Source organism: Bombus pyrosoma, linkage group LG16 (genome assembly GCF_014825855.1).
Source record: "Bombus pyrosoma isolate SC7728 linkage group LG16, ASM1482585v1, whole genome shotgun sequence".
NCBI classification, from domain to species: Eukaryota; Metazoa; Arthropoda; class Insecta; order Hymenoptera; family Apidae; genus Bombus; species Bombus pyrosoma.
This window is the reverse complement of record NC_057785.1, coordinates 4,430,818-4,451,321: the sequence shown is the minus strand read 5'-3', so window position 1 is coordinate 4,451,321 and position 20,504 is coordinate 4,430,818. Positions and strand designations below refer to the sequence as shown.

At 31.9% G+C, this 20,504-nt stretch overlaps 4 protein-coding genes and 1 long non-coding RNA gene across 15 annotated transcripts; 3 read left to right on the top strand and 2 right to left on the bottom strand.

Moving 5' to 3' along the window:
* Nucleotides 1–536: 536 nt before the first annotated feature.
* On the bottom strand, nucleotides 537–10,393 carry LOC122576511 (B-box type zinc finger protein ncl-1-like). Of its 7 annotated transcripts, none has more exons than XR_006319780.1 (12): nucleotides 10,201–10,393; nucleotides 8,719–9,614; nucleotides 7,854–8,631; nucleotides 7,347–7,678; nucleotides 7,060–7,264; nucleotides 6,489–6,987; nucleotides 6,217–6,384; nucleotides 5,892–6,142; nucleotides 5,460–5,817; nucleotides 5,137–5,369; nucleotides 715–5,004; nucleotides 537–625 (listed from the first exon to the last, which is right to left on the bottom strand). XR_006319780.1 is itself a non-coding variant. In XM_043746917.1 (12 exons), exons 4-12 carry the CDS (start codon nucleotides 8,532–8,534, stop codon nucleotides 4,900–4,902), a joined length of 2,832 nt encoding a protein of 943 aa, XP_043602852.1. In that variant the 5' UTR covers nucleotides 8,535–8,631; nucleotides 8,719–9,112; nucleotides 9,197–9,614; nucleotides 10,201–10,393; the 3' UTR covers nucleotides 4,600–4,899. The 7 variants fall into 7 exon arrangements, 4 of the variants coding, with proteins under 4 accessions (XP_043602852.1, XP_043602853.1, XP_043602849.1 ...); XR_006319781.1 differs by having other exon boundaries at nucleotides 537–1,100; nucleotides 1,175–5,004; XR_006319782.1 differs by having other exon boundaries at nucleotides 537–4,232; nucleotides 4,310–5,004.
* Nucleotides 5,518–6,205, top strand: LOC122576522. Its single transcript, XR_006319785.1, has 3 exons — nucleotides 5,518–5,659; nucleotides 5,745–5,959; nucleotides 6,065–6,205. It is a non-coding gene; the product is annotated as an uncharacterized LOC122576522 (long non-coding RNA).
* Nucleotides 10,394–10,598: 205 nt separating the features above from the next.
* LOC122576513 (calnexin-like) lies at nucleotides 10,599–18,552 on the top strand. Of its 4 annotated transcripts, none has more exons than XM_043746921.1 (9): nucleotides 10,599–10,819; nucleotides 10,903–11,224; nucleotides 11,319–11,571; nucleotides 12,179–12,474; nucleotides 12,601–13,260; nucleotides 13,338–13,478; nucleotides 13,630–13,755; nucleotides 14,408–14,569; nucleotides 14,663–15,847. In XM_043746921.1, exons 3-9 carry the CDS (start codon nucleotides 11,328–11,330, stop codon nucleotides 14,717–14,719), a joined length of 1,686 nt encoding a protein of 561 aa, XP_043602856.1. In that variant the 5' UTR covers nucleotides 10,599–10,819; nucleotides 10,903–11,224; nucleotides 11,319–11,327; the 3' UTR covers nucleotides 14,720–15,847. The 4 variants fall into 4 exon arrangements, with proteins under 4 accessions (XP_043602856.1, XP_043602859.1, XP_043602857.1 ...); XM_043746924.1 differs by lacking the exon at nucleotides 10,599–10,819 and adding an exon at nucleotides 18,534–18,552 and having other exon boundaries at nucleotides 10,826–11,224; nucleotides 14,663–14,759; XM_043746922.1 differs by lacking the exon at nucleotides 10,599–10,819 and adding an exon at nucleotides 16,033–16,187 and having other exon boundaries at nucleotides 10,826–11,224; nucleotides 14,663–14,759.
* On the bottom strand, nucleotides 14,988–19,383 carry LOC122576512 (myotubularin-related protein 6). 2 transcript variants are annotated; one of them, XM_043746920.1, is made up of 13 exons: nucleotides 19,206–19,383; nucleotides 18,798–18,911; nucleotides 18,546–18,708; nucleotides 18,320–18,477; nucleotides 18,114–18,239; nucleotides 17,910–18,044; nucleotides 17,672–17,804; nucleotides 17,371–17,597; nucleotides 17,026–17,276; nucleotides 16,817–16,957; nucleotides 16,623–16,749; nucleotides 16,286–16,555; nucleotides 14,988–16,217 (listed from the first exon to the last, which is right to left on the bottom strand). In XM_043746920.1, exons 1-13 carry the CDS (start codon nucleotides 19,227–19,229, stop codon nucleotides 16,074–16,076), a joined length of 2,013 nt encoding a protein of 670 aa, XP_043602855.1. In that variant the 5' UTR covers nucleotides 19,230–19,383; the 3' UTR covers nucleotides 14,988–16,073. The 2 variants fall into 2 exon arrangements, with proteins under 2 accessions (XP_043602855.1, XP_043602854.1); XM_043746919.1 differs by having other exon boundaries at nucleotides 14,988–16,555.
* Nucleotides 19,384–19,462: 79 nt separating this feature from the next.
* LOC122576521 (anaphase-promoting complex subunit 10) lies at nucleotides 19,463–20,486 on the top strand. Its single transcript, XM_043746934.1, has 3 exons — nucleotides 19,463–19,727; nucleotides 19,795–20,047; nucleotides 20,129–20,486. Exons 1-3 carry the CDS (start codon nucleotides 19,703–19,705, stop codon nucleotides 20,418–20,420), a joined length of 570 nt encoding a protein of 189 aa, XP_043602869.1. The 5' UTR covers nucleotides 19,463–19,702; the 3' UTR covers nucleotides 20,421–20,486.
* Nucleotides 20,487–20,504: the final 18 nt, after the last annotated feature.

The following is a 20,504-nucleotide window of genomic DNA, read 5'->3' as shown; positions in this document are numbered from 1 at the left end:
ATAGTTGTTTAACATTACTTAAAAACGACCTACAAGAAATGAGTAAAGCGATGAAAAAAAATGCCACTTTAAAAGGAAGAAAAAATAAAGAGGAAAAAAGCAACAAGGAAAACGCACTTATTCCACATGAATAATTTAATAAAAATACGGTTCCTAAACCTTTGTGAACTCGTCTTCTGTTTCCTTTAATTCCTATGTCCGCTATATTTAGATCTTTGTACAAATACACGACGAATAATAACGCTCGAAGGAAAAAAATATATGTATGTACCTATGCATGTACGATTTCTCCTATTTCTCCCTTCACCTATAACATCTCCGTTCCATCTGTTTTTGTTTTTAAAGTTAATATTTTATAGTTACACTTTTAAGTCATGTTCGATAAAATGTCTCTCACAAGCAGATCAATTCGATTGCCAATTCTCATCAGCATAAACACCGTGAGGGTAATAACTTTCTTTATTTTATTACGCTCCTTTATGGCTATAGTAAAAGATCACGGTTCGACTTCCAGGATAGCCATGGATCTTAGATAGAAAAAAACTCGGTAATCGTGTAAAGATAAAACCTTTCTTTTTCTTTCTGTTTTTTCCACAACTCTAGGAAGACTATGATTAACCGTAGGCTAGAATTCAGTTAATGACGCAACCTTTTTTTTTTTTTTTTCATTTTAAATCCTATCGTTAATGTGTATATGTATATATCATATATTACCTGTGTATATATATATATATATTATATATATAAGTGCCCCCCGACGCGATATCCGCAAAAAACTCGCAAGTGTAATCTTATTTTTATTGTATCACTTAAATGTGATGCGATCTTCAAAATCAGGAACATATTTTATATATTTAATTTTTCGTATCTTTTTTCCTTGTTCGTAGCATACCCTCCGCTTTTTTTGGTTTTGACTATGCGACACAATTTTCCTGTTTTACATCATCTTTTACGGCTGACAAATAACGGCTTTTGTCAGATGTGTATATTTTTCTCTTTCGTACACATTCTTACAATTGCAGCAACTCATTCTTGTACACATTGTTAATTAATACACCGATTATTAATCAATGTCGAAAACATAAAACCAAATATTTACACTATAAACACAAGAATTTGTTCGAATGGGAATTTGAAATCACGCGTCACTTTTAAATCGCCAAATTATACTTACGAAACAAATGTTTCCTTCGTCAATAGATACATAGGAATGATCGAATCAATAGTTATGAGCCTTTTCTACTGTATAAAAAATTTTTAAATCCTTCGTTAAATTAATTAAATTTGTTCTTCATTGTTATAAAGATATCATAGATACGAATCGTAAAAACAATGGACACCTTTTTTATGAATTTTAATTTCTTGTTTCTCTCTTTCCCCTCTCTATTTTTTTGTGTTTCTTTTAAGCTGCACATAGATAGCACGTCATCGTAAACGAACACAAAGAACCATTACAAAAACCGAAATCGTGTCGAAGAAGTATATTTAGGTGGCATCTAAAAAGGCCTTGGAAACTGTTTTTATTTATATATATATATATATTTTTTTTTTATAGCAATAAAAACATTAGATCAGATAAAAGTATAATACGTAGAACATATCTGAATACGTTTACTTTAATAGACTGATAGTATATATATCTTTTGTCTCTTATAAACTGCTTACAATAAGGTGATATATTCATTACTTTTTTGTCATTTAATAATTATTAGTTATTTTTCTTTAACAATGTAAGCAGAGTTTTCTTTATGTAGTTTTTATGTCGAGAGTGACTATTATAATTCTATACATATTAGGATAATAAGACTTTTGAGATTGTAAAAATCATCAAAAAATCTATCACAATTACCATTTACGTAACATGTAATCCCCGTTTCATTTTTTTTTTCCTTTTATATTATTATTGTAATTTAAACATCAAGGCAAATAAGGGGTGAATTTCAACAGTGGCCTAAATTAGCCAAGTAGTCTTCCACAGATAAAAATATGTAAATAGAGTAAATCTATATACTAAAATATTCAAGTGAGCGTAATATAATAATTTTGTGAGGTAAAAGACCCTCTCATTAATGGTCATCCATTCATTACACTATGAGTCCATTTTTTATTTTCTTCTTCTTTGTCTTCAAATACGACTGGCAAAAATGTTTGCAACATATTTCTCTTTACTTTTTCTCAATATTATCTTTTTGCTTCTCTTTTCTTATATTCATATTGTGTATTGTGTATATAATTCATACATACCATTAGAGACCATTCGATGGCTTTGTATCGGGTGTTATTGTGCATTAAACAGAAATACACCTTCCACAAGGCGTCTCGCTAACAACATTTCGTTTCGGTACCTCTAATAATATTTACCTTGCAACGACATCAAAGACTCTGTAAGGACACAACTTATCCTGACGATACTATTATCACAGGCATTATTTATATAACTCTACTAACCATGACTATTAAATACTTCAGAATTACTTCTTTTTTTTTCTTTAATATATATAAAATTAAAACTTCTAATAATAAAAGATGATTACGACTTATTAGCTTAGGTGTACGTACGTAGGCTTCGTGCAATTTACTACAAATGTTACGCGCAGATTTATTATTTTTTTTTCTGTTGTTTTGTTTTGAGTAGCTCTATTATAGCGTTTCTGCAATTTCGCACCGTTCTCCTTGAGGTTTTAAACATATCCTCCCATTTTCCTCACTAACTAGCCATTCATCTCTTTAAAACCAATTCTATTTAGCATAGCCAATTTGTATGCGAAAAACAAATTTGTCAAAGCTATCCAAGTAGAAATATATATATATATATGGATGTGCTTTCTAACATTTGGTATGGCAAGATAGTTATTCACATTCAATCGTTATTGTAGGTAATTATAATACAATATATAGCGATCTGCCAGATATATCCGTATATATACATATATATATATATGTATATATATGTGTATACATATATATATATATATATTGTATACACATTGCATTTATATTTTTGTTTTATAGTTTCAATTAAATCTTAAGGCTGATCATGTAAACAACCCTAAAAAATATGTGTATTTCTATATATATGTATGTGTTTTACATGGATTTTCATCTTTTTTTTCTTACGGATCATGTTTAATTATATATACATAAATAGAAGTTGTTTAGCAAACTGTACGTTGTTTTTTCAATTTTTTTTCCTTTTTTAATCTTTTTATACATAGATAAAGATATTGTTCCTATGATACCGGTGGTATAATTTTTACTTATGAACCTTGTATAATATATTACATGATCATTCCACAGCATTGTTAAATCTCGGAACGATTCTGTAATTTTTGTAACAAATACATTTACATGGTATGGATATATTATTATTCTCTAGCACCACGAACCAATAATTCACACACGCATATATATGTATATATATTGTATTTATATGGTGGACCATAATAAAGCATCCTGAGTAAATATTGTAACCATTACGTGCCTCGCCTATTATATATTTTTTTTCTGTTTCTTTTAACAATGCACAAACGGGATCTATTATCAGTGGCAAGTCTAGAATAATTATTTTCGATTTTTTATTTTCTCGAATGTAATTTGTGTACGATTCCTCGTCTCGCAAGACAATTAAATGTTTGATTTTCAACGTATCTTTCTATGCTTTTTCTCTGTCTCTCTCTCTCTACTTTAACATTGCCCCATAAAATTCCTCTTTTCTTTCTTACTCTTTCTGAACTACTAATTTTCAAATGCACGGAGAAGAATCACCAGGAACATAGCTCGTATTATTCCTTTTTTTTTCAGTTTTTGTTCTTTTTTCTTGTTTAAGCTTCGTGTCTGCCGTAACGAGGAGTACTGGATGTGTTTTCTGTTCGTTTTATTTTTTTTTCATTTTTTATTTGTTTGTTTTAAATAGAGATATGATATGATAAGAGCAGGAAGTACTACCATGTGTCGCAGCATGCAACATTTGTCTTCACCGCAACGTTAAGCACAGGAATTTGTATTATTATTTACTTCTTCTAATAACCGTAACCTTTTCGTATCTCAACATGCTTATTAGATTACTTAACGATTCTTAACGAAATCTTAGAAACTTAGTGTATCTACAAATAGATCTCGAAGTAACGTAGGGAAGAAAAAGTCTTATTAATTTCTCGTTTCCTTCCACTCGTTCTTTGTCGCCACTTTTATCACACATTTTCGTAATACCACCAGATTAAAAATACACGTTGCTTCGAGTACGGATTGAAAAATCAGTGTGTAAAACAGTGCTCATTAGAGACTAGAATAATTTGATTTATAAACATACCTAAAATACTGACGAAGTCGAAGATGATGTGACCGATTGTGACGGAAAGCTACTGTTCTGCAACTTCCTTCCACATCTCCTCCTCCACTTCCGGTCGAAGCGATCCAATTCGGCTTTCTTCCAATTTCCTCTCTCTGCTACTCCTTGCCCAACTGTGTTTCTTTCTTTTTCTTCTTCATGTTAATTTTTCTTGGCAGTTTACCAAATGCAACTTCGCTAAATTACTATTTATACTGTTTTTTGGTCGGAGACGTACGTTTACCTAATTTTTTTTTTATTTTTATTTCTTCTTTCGAACGTTGTTACTTTCATAAAACAGGGACGCACTTATACTTGTTTTTCCATTTTTTTTTTCTTTTATACAGACTATTAAAGCTGCATGCTGCACTCGTTTGTAATTCTATTGCTTGGATAGGCCCAAATCTCAAAGAATTCAATGTCACGGGCATATTGGATATTTTTCTTCTTTCTTTCGTTTGTTTCTTCGTATTAATCGATTTGTTCTTCGTTGAGAGTAGAGCGACATTCACCAAGATAATTCCACTCGCTGAAGAAAGTTACGACATACTTATTTGGTCTGCCTCTTCGCTTCATGATATGTAAAGAGTGTTCAACACGAGGACGTGGTGATTATTTTTAGCCAGAGTTACGATATATCCCTCTGAGGTTATTTTCAAGCCACAACATCGAGAGACCTGCGAAATTCCGTCAGGTGATCGTTTGATACGAAAAGAATCTAACCTTTAATTAGTCTCAATTAATTAAAGGTTGCTCTGTTCAGAAAAGAGAAAGTTAATGGGACGTGTGATTAATTTTGGGACGTTTACCTTGACGTATGGACATTCAAACTCGGAAATCAAGGAACCATCTCTTGAAAAAACAGCCACGTGAAAACGGTTACCATGCGAGTCTCCTATTAATATATCTCCTGCATCGCTAATATCGATCCCATTTGGGAAGTTTGTTACATTGTCACAGCCAATACGACGCAAAAAGTTTCCCTCCTCGTTAAACACCACAACACAATGTCCCTTAAAATCACAAACAAAATATTCTTTACCTGAAAACAAAAGAAGTTTATATGTATAGTTTACAACACACACCATAAACACACCATATAGCCAAATATAATATGAAAGGAATTATTTACCACTAATTGCAATATCACTTGGTTCTCTCATATATTCACTGCAATCGAACCAGTTTAACAACTCTCCTGTATCGCTGATTACAAACACCGTCGGTGATACGCTATCAACAGCCAAAATGTGGCCTTCGCTAGTCACAGCTAGGCCAGCTACAATATCGATGTAACGAATTGCTATTTTCTTGATAAAATGACCACTTTTTGTAAATATCTGCATCCTCGATCGTTCGTTCCCTCGATCACAAACAACAAATTTTCCACTGTTTTTCATCACGGCGATCTTTCTAGGGTACCATAATTGGCCCTCCTCCTTACCAGGAACACCAAATTGGAATTTGAATATGCCAGTCTTATCAAATATCTAAAAATAGATTTCGAATATTAATACGAGCAGAGAATTTAAATTGGCTAATTTTCAAATATTGAAAAAAGTACCTGAATTCTGTGATTATTCGTGTCGGCAACAATAATATCTTCATCAGCACTTAAACAAAAACCGTGAGGTGAGCTGAATTGACCTTTACTGGGACCTAACTGTCCAAATTTACACCTAATTTGCATAGGAGTTAATTTCGTGTTATTCGAACGCGGATGAGTATAATTTCCAGAACCGGAACCAGTTACATTGCCAACTGTATTTCCCACTACTACAGGCATGTTATGCATGGAGTCTCCTCTTAAATCATCTACAAGAAATATCGATATGTAATCAAACCGTTTTGACTTATTTGAAATATACAATAGTCCAGAGAGATTTTACCAGCACCCTGTGAAAGTATGGTAGAAGTGGATGAAGATAATGATTGAAATCCTCCATTTAAAAGACTATTAGCAGTTAGACTCAAGTTTGGTGTGTCCACAATGGCTGGCGAAGGACCTCTCCCTAGTACTAGACCACTACCACCATTAATAGTAGGATTGCCAAGATCTGGAAATAAACAAAATGAAGTAGAGTAGTGAGAGAGAGAGAGAGAGAGAGAGAGAGAGAGAGAGAGAGGAGACACAAAATAGTTCATATCAGTGACCCCATACCTTGATTACCAAGTGTGTTTCCTAATTTTGCAAGAGCTTGCAAATTATTAATTGCATGGCTGGTAGAACTAAGATCGCCGGCAAATAAATCTGCTAAAGTGAAAGACGGCGTTGGACTAGGATTCGAACTCGGCCCAACTACGTTCGTGTCTCCAACCATTTCGACTTTTTCCGCCAGACTAGCTAACTGCTGTAGATTGTATTCTTGAATACTAGTAAGTCCATGAATAGGACCTGGAGGAAGAGATACAGAAGGTGGTGGAGGTGGAATATTTTGAGGGCTGGACGTTGGAGGTATAACAAATGAAGGGTCACCTTCGAAGGAGGATTGCATTGATGTAGAAAGGGAAATGGGAGACCTTGTACTAATAGAACGAGGACAGCCCATTGAACTATGAACAACTTGTTGGTTCGCAGAAACTCCTGACATAGTTGTAATTGGTTCTGGAGTGGATTTTGTTACTGGTGTGCTTTCCGTATGAAATTTACCAAAGACTTCCTACAATTATATATTTCATTAACGTATTTTTGTTCATTCAGATATAATTAAACATATGTAGTATAAATATACCTTCAGTGCTTTTTCAAACTGGTTATAATCGGTTTGAAATTGAATAGAAAATGTAACATTTGGCTTTGGTGTGTTTTTTATTAAATTCATTAACTGTGTTCCTACGATACGACGAAGAGCAAGGATCTCCACAGCATCACCATGCTCAAGAAGTCTGGAGGTAAAACGACAAGCATCTTCTATCTTCTCCACTGTCTTTTCAACGCTGTAAACATGAACAATGGTGTAGTAAATATGTTTTAAAGATATAGATAATATTTGTTCCAAGTTAAGAATGTTCCTCTAACCTATGAAACGTGTCCATTATTTCTAATTCCCTATCTGAATGTAATTTTTCAAGCTCAACCAGGGCATTGTCTCGACATTTCTCTAAAACAGCCTTGTAACTCTGAAATGTCTCTACAATTAGATCTTTAGCTTGATCATGTTGTGCTTGTAGTTCACTAAGTGCATTTTCTAGTTGTGCAGATACTTGGTCACAGTCTGCAATTCTTGCTTTACTCTCATTCATCAATTTTATTAATTCTTCTTTCTGGCGTGGTTCTGCATCCACTAGTCTTTCATACTGATGCTCTGGAGCTTTGTGTTCAATAAGCAAACACTCATTGCATATAGGTTCCTAAATTGAACAATTAATAAAGTGGGTTTTATAATATTTGATCTTTATACCAGTACTCTTAACAATAATAATACAATAGGAGGTTTAATTCTATTCATAGTCCATACTGTGTATGGACTCTACAATCCTTAATAAATTATCATAAAATCAAGGAATTTGGAGGCATGCTAATTACCTGGCACGTGTAGCAGTAAAATTTCATATTTTCAGCAGGATGGTATTCACAAAAAATAGGTTTGTGTATTGGTATAGCTTCGTTGGATTGCTTTAAATCTTCAAAGGCCATGACCTTGTGACTTTCAAAACAACGCATGAACTGGTGTGCGGTGTTGCAATTCGGACATAAGAAGTTGGCACAGTCCGAGCAACGTGCAACCGCACTCTCTTTGGCTTTACACGAGGTACAGAGTACAGCCATGTTCTCAATCGCGGACATGTCAAGTATATTCGTTAGAACATAATCGCATGTCAGTGACGCAGCACCCTTAGAACTAATGGAAGTTTCTTGTTGACAGAGCGGGCAGATTAGGACAGAGCTAACTTTAGAGTCACCTGCCTCGTCCATCAGAAGCTTATCCAGGCAAGCCTCGCAAAACACATGAAGACAAGAGAGCACTCGTGGAGAACAAAGTTTGCTCATGCAAATAGCACATTCCTGATCACCTGATTCACCTGAGCCACAGTTTATTTCTTCCAAGGCATCACCAGGATTGGAGGTCTCGCTGCAGCTGGTAACAGTGTTTATGTTTCGTTCAGTAAACACATTCCCATTCTCCACATCTTCGTTTTGAGTGATACCAGTTCCAGCTGGAACCGAAGCTGTTCCAGAAGGAACAGCCACCATAGACGATGCCATCTTTGTAAATCACTTCTTGTTTGTCTGCGAATATCTTCTCCTTTGTGGATAGTTTCTTTATTTCTTACAGACAGTCTTGCCGGAGTAATCGTGAGATCTAACGTTTAATGTTATTTAACTAAACATATCGCTCCAATGAACGAGACGAATAATTACGAGAAGAAAAAAAAGAAAAGCCACAAACCCCTTTTTCAGATCGTGTAACACGAGGGCCAAGACATCGTAGCATCGATCGTTTAATCAACGAAACAAAACACTGCTAGTCACGGTTGGCCACTACCAACGGGGATTTCTACTATCGTGTGTATAAAAATAATGCTTGTGGCGCACACTAATGAACGGAAAAAAGAGAAAGAGAAAAAATCAAATCAACGCAGGACGCTCGTTACGACGAACGAATTTTCGTCATGCAGCATTTCAAGCTCTGACATATTTCGTTTCCATCTTTTTTTATTTTCCTTCTATCTCTCTCTCTTTCTCGTTTCCTCGTGTCTATCGAGATAAAAAAAATTCCTTTCCAAGTTTTACTTCTGTAGTCACACACACACGCGCGGTTAATTCGTTTCCCTTCCCTCTCTCTGCAAAAGCTTTGAATCTATTCTTCTTTCTATTTACATTTGTAACAACACTATTCTCTTCGTCACTGGTCTCGGAATGCTTACCAACTGAATTCGTATTAAATATTCGTTTTGAACAGGATCAACGTTTTGACTTGCGTATCGAATGTACTAAGAAACATTTTTATCGATCATCCACGAATTCCCTTTGAGTCGTTTATGATAACGAAACGGCGATTGTTTCAATTTCAATTGTTATCCGACGCCTCAAACCGCGAATATTTCTGATTTTTTCATATGTAGAGCGGAGGAATAAATCATTCGAACCAAGAAGAGTTGACCCCAATGCAGGAGCCCTGCAAACAATTAATATAACGATGAGTGCACTTATAGACCCGTAACGCGGGACTTAGAAACTTCCCCAAGTTTCGTCGATGCAGCAAACCGGGCGACATCACGCGACTATGTCGAAAATTAGAGACGTTGTAAACTTTGAATGTCCTTATTGACCCAATTTTTCAATCTACAATGAGAACAATACAGGATACTTCAGTAATTATTAGACTGCGAGTATTTATGCAAATTTGTATTTTTGTAAATATACTTTATAAAATGGAACTTGTTTAGAAGATAGAAAATTGTCTTGTCTATTAAACATCGTAAAGGATACTATACTTTGAATATCTTATATATTTTTGCATTTTTGCACGTATTATGTGCATTTTGTGCGCTTTAAATTTCCTATGAATGCATCAAAATTTGCTATCCAGCAATCATAGTACAATCGGTAACGATTTCACATAAAGAAAGCAACAGAATGTATTTTTCATAAGATACTTCGTTTTCAAGAAAGTTAAAATTAAAAATTGAAAAGAGAAATAGAAAATTAAATTAAAAAATTTATCTACCGTACCAGTCCAAACTTTATTTTCTTAAAAACGAGACTCTAAACAGAAAACTTTTATTCTATACATTTTTTACCTATTTGCGCATTATTTATCCACTGATTGGTGACTTGTACCTAACCAATAATTAGTTAAATTACTAACCAATTTTTTAAACTCGATTTTCACGAAAATTAAGCTTTGTATAAAAAAATGTTATTTTACATTTTCGATTTATTTCTGCACATAGGATCACCTCTTAACCTTGTATGATTATCTTTCAGATCGAAACTCTTCAAGTATAAGACTCTTTTACAGTATAAAAAAAAGTGATTAAATAACATTTTTTAAATTTCGCGCACTTCATACTATATTTTCATGAACACTGTATAGGATAAATATTCAAAATCATTTATTAATAATAAAATGATAACATCATTCTTTGAAGGATTAAAGAATTATTTGGCGTAAATTACGCAACGTTAGATTCAGTACCTATAATTCTGTTATCATAGTAGGATTATCAACAGTGGTTTTCAATCAGCGACATTCGATATTTCATTAGAACCTCGCCACGAAAAAAAGAAAAATATAACCAAACGTTTTGTTAGATTTTTTTCCCCTATCTTTACACAATTTACCAAAAACTACAATATTTAATAATCGTTTCAATAAAAAACAAACCCTTTTACATATAAATTCCCTTTTAGGGCTATTAAAGCAAAAACAAAATATAAATTACCGTTTATTAGAATATTTTCCCATTTTAGAGGATTCCGCATTTTGTATTGGGAATCACTGTGATGTGGTTTTACTGTACGAGGTTCAAGGGGATCGGTAATCGGTATGTTACATTAATATCACACGTCAGAGAATGTACGAATGGAAATACAATTTCCTTAAAGGTCAATCAATTTTCCTCTTCAGGTAAAAAGGAGATCTATAAGAGGCTGAATCGAACCTAATATTTTTAAATACGTCTCAGTCGAATTGTCTTTAAGCTTTATTATTTTAATCCGCTGCTATAACCGCGGGATCATTTGATAATTCAATTAATTTAATTAAGAGGGACACTATTTTCCATTGCACGCCTCGTTTTCGGTATTGTCGCTTTTTGAAATACAGCTGCAAACAGATATTTTTCTCTTATATAATTGAATTACTATTATTACTTAATTAAATTACCCACGGAGCAACGTTTTTCTTTCGCTCTGTTCACTGAGAAATCAATGCACATCGACTGAATTTGGTAAGAGAATTTCTCTTTTCTATTCACTTTTTTATATTACATCTCATAATCAATGTTTTCCTTCATAAAGTTTTGCATTCTTTTTCATTTCTAGGAATATGAGATGGCCAGGCTTGTAGCGAATTTAATTATATATTTATGTCTGCTGTGTAGTATTATCAAAGCTAATGAGAGTGGCGATAGCAATGTTCAGGATTCAGCGGCTAAGGTGGTTTATAAGACACCCGAAATTTCTGGATTCGCATATTTAGTAGAGACCTTTGACAATGAGGAAAAGTTTAAGAAATCTTGGATCTTGTCAGAAGCCAAGAAAGACTCTGTTGATGAAGATATAGCGAAATATGATGGTTATAACCTCTCGTTTCTAGTTTTACTCATATATATCTTCAGTTACAAAAGAGATCAATACACACACCCATCTAAAAGATGATCAATTTTAAGATATTGCGCATGTATTTAAAAAATTAACATAAGTCGAAAAAGTTTTCCAGGTGAAGCAAAAAATTATTTGTAATAAACATATAACATTGACAAAAAGGATAGACTCTAGGAAAGAATAGTCAAATATTATTTTCATGCTTTTTCTTGTTATTAGTCCTTGAAATCTCCCTTTCATAGTTTTAATGTTACAATGCAGAAGTAAACTATTTTGAGTTGTGACACTTTTGAAATATATATGTGATATCTGCAGAATTTAAACCTGGTAATGAACTATTCTCTAAGATGGGAGTGTCATTATTTTACCTAATAAAATTACACTATAGTTGTATAACTAACTATGTAGTAAGGAAAATGTTAGAATTAAAAGACAATTTTTGCTAGAAACCTTCAAAATCTAAGCTAGTGTAAAATATAACAAAAAAATTTGTTTCCTGGTTGTATTACTTTTCTGCTAAACTGATGATATATTTTGATTTTTATGACATAAGACTATAATCTACACTATTTTTGTAGGAATTTGGTCCATAGAAGAACCTAAAGAGCATGCACAAGAGGGAGATCTGGGGCTAGTCCTTAAGAGTAAAGCTAGACATGCTGCTATATCCACTACATTATCCAAACCATTTTACTTCGGTGATAATCCATTAATTGTACAATACGAAGTGAATTTTCAAGAAGGCCAAGAATGTAGTGGGGCTTATTTGAAATTGCTTACTCTGGATGCAGAGCATCAAGATTTAAAGAAATTCCATGATAAAACTCCCTATACTATAATGTTTGGTCCTGATAAATGTGGAAACAATCACAAGGTATATATATATTAATAATATAAAACAATAATATAATAAAACAAATAAAACAACAAGAATATAAATAAAACAATTTTGTTTTTACAAAACTGTTCCAAATTAACTAGTTGCTTTCCTCTAATGCAGCTGCATTTTATCTTTCGACACAAAAACCCTCTCAATGGTTCGATAGAAGAGAAACACTGTAAGAAACCTAGAGAACGCTTGGAAGATTTTTTCAAAGACAAGCGGTCTCACCTATATACTTTGATCATTCGACCAGATAATAGTTTTGAAATCAAAGTCGATAATAAGGTAGTAAATTCTGGATCTTTGCTGGATGATTTCACTCCACCAGTCAATCCACCTTTGGAAATAGAAGATCCTACTGATGTTCAGCCAGAAGATTGGGATGACAAGGAAAAGATCCCTGATCTATCAGCTGTTAAACCAGACGATTGGGACGAAGATGCTCCAGCACAAATCGTCGATGAAGACGACGTCATGCCTGAAGGATGGCTCGAAGACGAATCACCTATGATTCCCAATCCTGACTCTGTAAAACCTGAAGATTGGGACATTGAAATGGATGGAGAATGGGAACCTCCAGAAATTCCAAATCCAAAGTGTGCAGATGCACCAGGATGTGGAGCATATAAGCAAAAGATGAAAAAGAATCCTCGATACAAGGGCAAATGGTCACCGCCCTTGATTAACAATCCTAATTATAAAGGCAAATGGAAGCCAAAACTAATTCATAATCCTAATTACTTCAATGACCAACATCCATTCCGGATGATGCCTATTGTATGTTTCTATATATTATAATATTTTACGAAATTTTGTATACATTTACAGAATATGTTTCATATTTGGATTTCTAGTTTGCTGTGGGCTTTGAACTTTGGTCGATGTCCACAGACATTCTCTTCGATAATATTCTTGTTGCTGATGATGAAGAAGTAGCAAGAAAATGGGCGGAAGATACATTCGAAGTACGTCGGGCTAGAATCGAGGAGGAGAATGTAAGCAATTCCTCTTTTCTATCCAAAGAAAAATAGCAATCCAACATTTACTTGAATTAAATTTATGAATTAATTTATTTTTTAAAAGAGGTATAAGTTTAATGAGATGTGCAGTATAATTAATATAATCAATATACGCTGTACTATGCAGGTAACTTTATGGGGTCGCATATTAAAAGTAACAAATTATAAACCAGGCTGGTGGGTGTTGTATTTTATATACTGTGCAGTACCAGTTGTGTTATACATTTGGTATCTTCTGAAACAAGTTCGTGAGGTATACTTTGTAGTTTCAAATGTGCAAATCGCTCTCATATCTGTAATATTGGTACCAAAGTATAACGATATGATGACTAGACTTTTAGTAATAATGTATCCACATAGATCGTTTACATATAGTATAAAAATTGTGCACATTTCTCAGCTATAAATTATACAAAATAGTAGTGTGAAAAACTTAAAGGAGAGATATAAATATTTAGAAGTTTATTAATTGATTATTAGTTTTTAAGTAAATTCAGTGTAAATTGTATGACTTGTAATTTTATGATTATTTTATACAGTATAGTGTATGGCATCAGATTGGCATATTTGCTGCGGAACATCGCTGGATATGCGGTACATGTATAATAATTCCTGGCTTCGCCATATTGCTAATAATATATTACTGCTGCTTAGCTTCTCAGGTACAAAAGAATCATCAACCCTTATAAACTATTCTTTTCTAATATAGTTACTATATAAAACATATACAGTAGTTTTAATTTTATAGTTACATTACACACTTTCTAACGATAGTATTACGCTAATTACGATAGTTTGCTAATATTAAATCTTGGTATTTTAAAAATATTTGGAAGTAATTTTCCCTATTTTTGTAAAAGATTCTCTATCTTTGTAAAGTAAGAAATTTATAAATTTTCTTTTAGAATAAATATGATGTAAAAGATGAAGATAAACAACCTTTAGAAGCAAATGAACAAACAGCACAGAAGCAAGAAGAAACAGAAAATCAGCTACCTAATACCGAAGCAGAGGAAGAAACTGAAAAGTTAAACGAAAATGAAGAAATAATAGAAAGTGAAGATAATGTTAGTAAAAATTTCTTCCATGTTATGTTATGTTTCTATGTTATGATGAAAATGATTTTTTGAAATTTATTTTAATTTTTAATTTGCTTTCAGGATAATCCAGCAATAGGTGGTGATGGACCACGACGAAGAAAACCAAACAAAGACTAGAATGAATTAAGATTATATGAAAGGAATTCGTACTACTAAGGTATTTATGCAACACTCACATTCCACTTGACACTTGCATTGTAAACGTTAGAATTTTTCTCAGTATCTAATTATATATTATAAAATGTCACTAGAAGCCAGATTTTTATCTAAAAATTAGATATTTTGTTCTCATGTGTAATTTTTCATTAAGTCATACTTTTTAAGCAAAATAATTTTCACATTGAAGCATGTTTCTCACGCGTATGAGTGATACAAGTACTTCAAAAAAAAAAAAAAAAAAAAAAAAAAAAAAAAAAAAAAAGAAGAAACAACAGTTTTGTAAGAATGATGTTTGGTGTAATTATTTATGTCTTAATACTATGTAGCAATTTAATTTTTGTTATTGTATATTAAGAAAAAAAGACGAATAATAGAATAGATTTATTCACAGTTTCTGTATAACAGAGCGGATGATGTGTCTTTTTTAGAAAGTTCGTCGCTTGTGCCCAATAATGTTTTACACACAATCCATATAGAATTTGTTATTTAATATTACCAGTTAATGTTTTTCATAGGCATGTATTATATTATTCAATGTAACGATTTTTCTTAAATAATGTTTCATTCCTTTGCTATTATGTTAATAAAGTATGCAATGTGACTGAAATAATTTTATGTATCATATTATGTTGTATTATTTATAAGTGATAAGTCTGAAATTGTTTAAAAATAATCAAACAAGTAGATTCCGAAAATCCTTTTCCTCCATGTTCACAACACACACAACAAAGTAAATTTCTATTTAAATTTATGAAAAAATCAACACTTTTTAAAATAATTCAACTAAATTATGTTATTATCTTTTTCATTAAGAAAGTAAAATTAAAAAGAAGATTACATTGATATAATATATTATATAATATTTACATTGATATAAGCAAATGTAAAATAGTTAAATTTTATTTTTGAGAGACTCCGTTTCTAATCTTAAAAACAAAACATTGCGTTTTGTCATCTGCATATTTTATAATAGAAGTATAAAAAAACAGTCTTATTTAAAAAAGTATGATTGTGTACTATTAGAAGAATAGTTATTATAATACAATTTGCGGTGGATCGTTAAAATAAAATTGTTTTTATTCGTAATACTTTCTTATGTTATATATCCTTTTTCTTTAAAATCGACATGCTTTGGTTCGAATACATATAAAAAAAAGAAATGTGAAATATACAATTCCCTATTAATAGTTTCCATCAGATCAAATTTTTTAGTTTATATTACTATCTTATTTCTACCTTAATGTTATATAATCTAATAATATACATTTTAGGTACAGATTACAAATTTAAATAAGTGTTCAAAGGAATAAATTTAGGGACTAGTAGAAGGAATACTGGAATTCTGTGTACAAGACTTACAAGTAGGCACTGCACGTTGTGAATTATGTCCAGCAAGAATAGTGTGTGCACCCATGCATCTTGTGCATAATACCTCTCCACATGACCAACAGTGATGCTGAAAAAAAGTGCAAGGAAATATAATTCTAATTCTAAATTAAATCTTAAGTTATAATATACATTTACCTTTTTATTAAATGCGTCAAATGTAGTAGAACATACACACTCTTCCATGTTACGGAATAATTTCCAGTCCAAGGAAACTGTTTTCAATTCGTTTTGTAACTGACTAATTTTTATCTTACACTTTGCTTTCTCTTCGTGAGTTGGTGTATTTTCTATGATGGTTTCAGATAATGGATCCATTGTGTATTTATTATCGAATTTTAGTTTTCCTTGTACTCCTTTTTTTTTAATGTTATTTAAATTCAATACTGAACTCAAAGAGTTAGCTCTCTGTTTAAAGTAAAAAGCAACATTAAAAATCCAATAAATAAAGAAAATTGTCAAACAATATTTATACCTTTATGAGAAGCTTAACATGATCTTCCAAACAACTAGTATGATCATGCATTATCGAAAGATAATCTTCGTAAGTTTCTCTCGGATGAATACCATTCTCAAATCTAAAGTACAATCCTCGCCATAAACTAGAAAATTATTTTTTATGTAATTTGTAATTGTTGAATACGTTCACATAATAAAATTATATATTACATAATGCACTGTGGAGCCAATTTAGGTTGGAGAACAGGATTAGTTTCTTCATTGAAACGATTGCATTTGTATAAAGGATTTATATATTCGTGCATATTATTTGCAATATATCCCCATAGAGAATATGTTCTTTCCGATACTCTAAAAATAATTAAAAATATAATAAATTGTTACTTATGTAAGAATAAATTACTACTTGAAAATAATACTTGAGATTTTGTCTTTCTTTTTCTGAATTCCCTATAAAAGTACCATGTTGACAACTGTGTACATGATCATGAAGAGTTATCAAAAAAAATTCATTAAATTGAAACTTATGGGGATACTGTTGCAACAATTGATATGTTGCATCAACGAACTGAGTAAAAATTGGGGCTAATTCTTTGTTATCACAGTTAATGTGACCACATCGGTCACTAAACTTATGTCCAAACGATAACCAGTCTTTTTCTATCAATGCCTGAAAATGAAACAAAAATATTTAGTTCTGGTTTTGAAAAATTAAAAATTTATGATAATAATTATAACAATAATAATGTTCAATCACTTCTTACTTGGAAACCTTGAATTGTCCTGTAAAATGGATCCAGTAATAAAGCACTCAATGAACATACTTGAGCAGTGCGATCCCAACCATCACTACAATGCACTACTACACTAACTCCATTTGAAACTGCTCTAGCAATAAACCAAGCAGTCTCTAAAATAGATCGTATATGTTTCAACCATCCACTGCTTTCCAAACCACTTAAAAATGCACTCATTGATGTCATCCTTTGTACTAGACAATAATTAAAAATATTAAAATAATAAATATTCATAATTTGCGTAAAAAATCTAAAATAAAAGACTCACATTCTATTAATTTGTTTAAGCTTGTTCTCATTACATGAATATTTTCAATACCAAAGAAGTGAAATTTTATGTTGTCATAAAAGTTCTCATTCTCATATCCTTTTCCTGTAGCTCTATTAGCAAAAGCATTGATCTAAATAAGTATTAAAAAAATGTAACAAAACTGATCTCTATAATGGTATTATTGAAGACAGTTTACAATTATAAACATATTTTGGTGAACGTTTTATAGACTTACTCGTGGTCGCGTATCTACAACGTACATATATTTAGAATTAGGATTTGTCCGCAAAATATTGTACATCATTTGTTCGTCCTCGGGACATCGTGCACTAAATCCCGATAAAGGTTGACTACATCGGCAGATAACAGCCTATAAAATATTTTACATAGGACCTGTTTATTTTTTTCATATTTTATCTATTTCAATAAATACGCATACCTTGTTGGAATATAAATATGTTAAAACTGGCAATCTTCCTCTACTTCTAAACTTTGCACTGCCTATCAAGATACTGTTGGCACATGTACTAGGTACATACAAATATTTTGGATAAGTATCACAAAGCTAAAAGTTGAATTAATATATTTAGAACATCAAAACCTCACAATGAATATTAAACTTTAAAACAAATATAAACTTTGTACCTCATAATTTGTATTTAAATACGTTAGAGACCATTCTTCATTTGGAACACCTTGTCTTTGAAATTCACTTTGTACATTAAAAAAATTCCATCCTGCATGTTGCGGTAAGGTGTCTTTGTTCTCTTGATAATGAAAACAATAAAGATCATCTAAACTTACTAAAAACAAAATATACAATGTTAGACACTGATTTTTTAAGCTCTACTTTGTATAGAACAATGTTCACCTGGGCAAGACAATTTTGAGAGAGTAAGATATATATCATGGCAATCTCGTTCTTTCGGAATAACAAATGTTACAATGAAAAAGTGTTTACATTTAATACATAATGGGGAGCCTGTCGTAGTCAGTGGCTGCTTCTCTATATTCGCAATGTGAGTATATAACACCTATGGTAAAAAGCTTTATAAAAATATTTATATTACTTAGGAATAAAGGTAAAACAAATGATCGGAATAAAAGAAAGTTATATTCATACCCAGATTTTCTTTTTTCCACTTCGTTCTGTAAATATAAGATGTGTTACAGTTAAATAAAGAGTACCAACAGAATGATTGTTACTATATTTATCTAAAATCCTCACGTTCCCCACCTGGAATTATAAATTTTGCATATCATAATGATGTTACTTCAATACTTTAAATTCTAGATATATATTTTATAAAGTATATATTTATTGAAAATAAATGCATACAATTTTCTATATTCATTCTAATACAATTATGTAAGGACAATTATTTTTTGTTGTTATTTTTTTCTACAGATATCAATATGCAGTGACTGAAAAGACATATTGGTGAATGTCATATTGACAGATGTTCGTAATTGTGATTGAAAATTCATTCGAAACAGCTTTACGACAAATGAAAGGTGTTTATCACGATACCTTCGAGATTTTTATTTGATCCATTTCGTTCTGTTCGTTCACAGTTGTTTACACCTGATGAACCATTTGACGGGTTGTAAATTGGTTACCACTGACTTATCAGACAGTAACAGGGGTTCTCAACCTATTTTTATCGAATATGAAAAAGATATATTCCCCATTGCCTTGATATACGCAATTAATTACTGATTACACGAACGTAGCTTGTCGAATATTTAGATGAAAACATTGACATTCATTTTAGTTATCGACACATTTCTGTTTTTTAAGTTTCAAATTTCTTATGGGTTAGTCATAGATGGCAGCAGAAGAATAAACATCACATTTTTCTATCTTTGACAGAAACCTTTAAATAAATAACATTGTATCTAATTCGACACCTAGTCCATTTGATAAGAAATTACTCAATTCTCTACTATTTTACGAAAAATTTATGTTTCCAGTGTATTAAGAAATTTCTGTGATTGATCAAGTACCTATAGTTTAAAAAATTAACAATGAGTAATAAGACTGGTAATACAGGTAAATATCTTGTATATAATCATGTCTTGAGTGAAAGGTATTTGCTGTAATAGTTATGCTTCTTTAGGAGAAATAGATCCTATACAGGAGGAGCTAGCTGGTCGTGTGCGAGAAGTTGGAAACCATGCAATTTGGAGTCTGTCCAGTTGTAAGCCTGGCTTTGGCGTAGATCAGTTGCGCGATGACATAACAGAGACATATTGGCAGTCTGATGGACAACTTCCACATCTGGTAAACATTCAGTTCAAGAGGAAAACAACGATTCGTGACATATGTATATACACAGATTATAAATTAGATGAAAGTTATACACCCAGCAGGTGAGAAATGTTGTATATATCTTTTGTTACTTGAAAGTAATAAATGTTAGATAATTATTAATGTTATAACATCACTTTTAGGATAAGTATCAGAGCAGGTACAAATTTTAATGACCTCCAAGAAATAGAAGTAATGGATCTGAATGAACCAAGTGGTTGGGTTATCATTCCCATAAAGGACATAAATGATAGACCTATTAGGACATTTATGATACAAATAGCAGTAATAAGCAACCATCAGAATGGACGAGACACGCACATGAGACAAATTAAAGTTTATAGTCCCACACAGGATGTTCTTGGACCACCTGCTCCCTACATTGCAGGCCACTTCCTTACCAATGAATTTTTGCGTTATGCTACAGTTAGATAAAGAAATAATCGTTGTGGAAAAAATTGTAATAACAAGGAATATTAATGAAATATTCATTAGAGTTCAGTTACAATGAGAAATTGT

Excerpts from the sequence above, each read along its gene's own strand:
- LOC122576511 (XM_043746917.1), bottom strand. The coding sequence starts at position 8,534 with ATGGCATCGTCTATGGTGGCTGTTCCTTCTGGAACAGCTTCGGTTCCA. Across the intron at positions 7,679-7,853 it reads TTTACTGCTACACGTGCCAG|GAACCTATATGCAATGAGTG; the intron begins GTAATTAGCATG and ends TGTTCAATTTAG. Across the intron at positions 5,818-5,891 it reads CGAATAATCACAGAATTCAG|ATATTTGATAAGACTGGCAT; the intron begins GTACTTTTTTCA and ends ATCTATTTTTAG.
- LOC122576513 (XM_043746924.1), top strand. The coding sequence starts at position 11,328 with ATGGCCAGGCTTGTAGCGAATTTAATTATATATTTATGTCTGCTGTGT. Across the intron at positions 13,479-13,629 it reads CTAGAATCGAGGAGGAGAAT|GTAACTTTATGGGGTCGCAT; the intron begins GTAAGCAATTCC and ends TGTACTATGCAG. Across the intron at positions 13,756-14,407 it reads TTCTGAAACAAGTTCGTGAG|AATAAATATGATGTAAAAGA; the intron begins GTATACTTTGTA and ends ATTTTCTTTTAG.
- LOC122576512 (XM_043746919.1), bottom strand. The coding sequence starts at position 19,229 with ATGGATCAAATAAAAATCTCGAAG. Across the intron at positions 18,045-18,113 it reads CATATTTATATTCCAACAAG|GCTGTTATCTGCCGATGTAG; the intron begins GTATGCGTATTT and ends AATATTTTATAG. Across the intron at positions 17,598-17,671 it reads CTTAAACAAATTAATAGAAT|TACAAAGGATGACATCAATG; the intron begins GTGAGTCTTTTA and ends ATTATTGTCTAG.
- LOC122576521 (XM_043746934.1), top strand. The coding sequence starts at position 19,703 with ATGAGTAATAAGACTGGTAATACAG. Across the intron at positions 19,728-19,794 it reads TAATAAGACTGGTAATACAG|GAGAAATAGATCCTATACAG; the intron begins GTAAATATCTTG and ends ATGCTTCTTTAG. Across the intron at positions 20,048-20,128 it reads GAAAGTTATACACCCAGCAG|GATAAGTATCAGAGCAGGTA; the intron begins GTGAGAAATGTT and ends CATCACTTTTAG.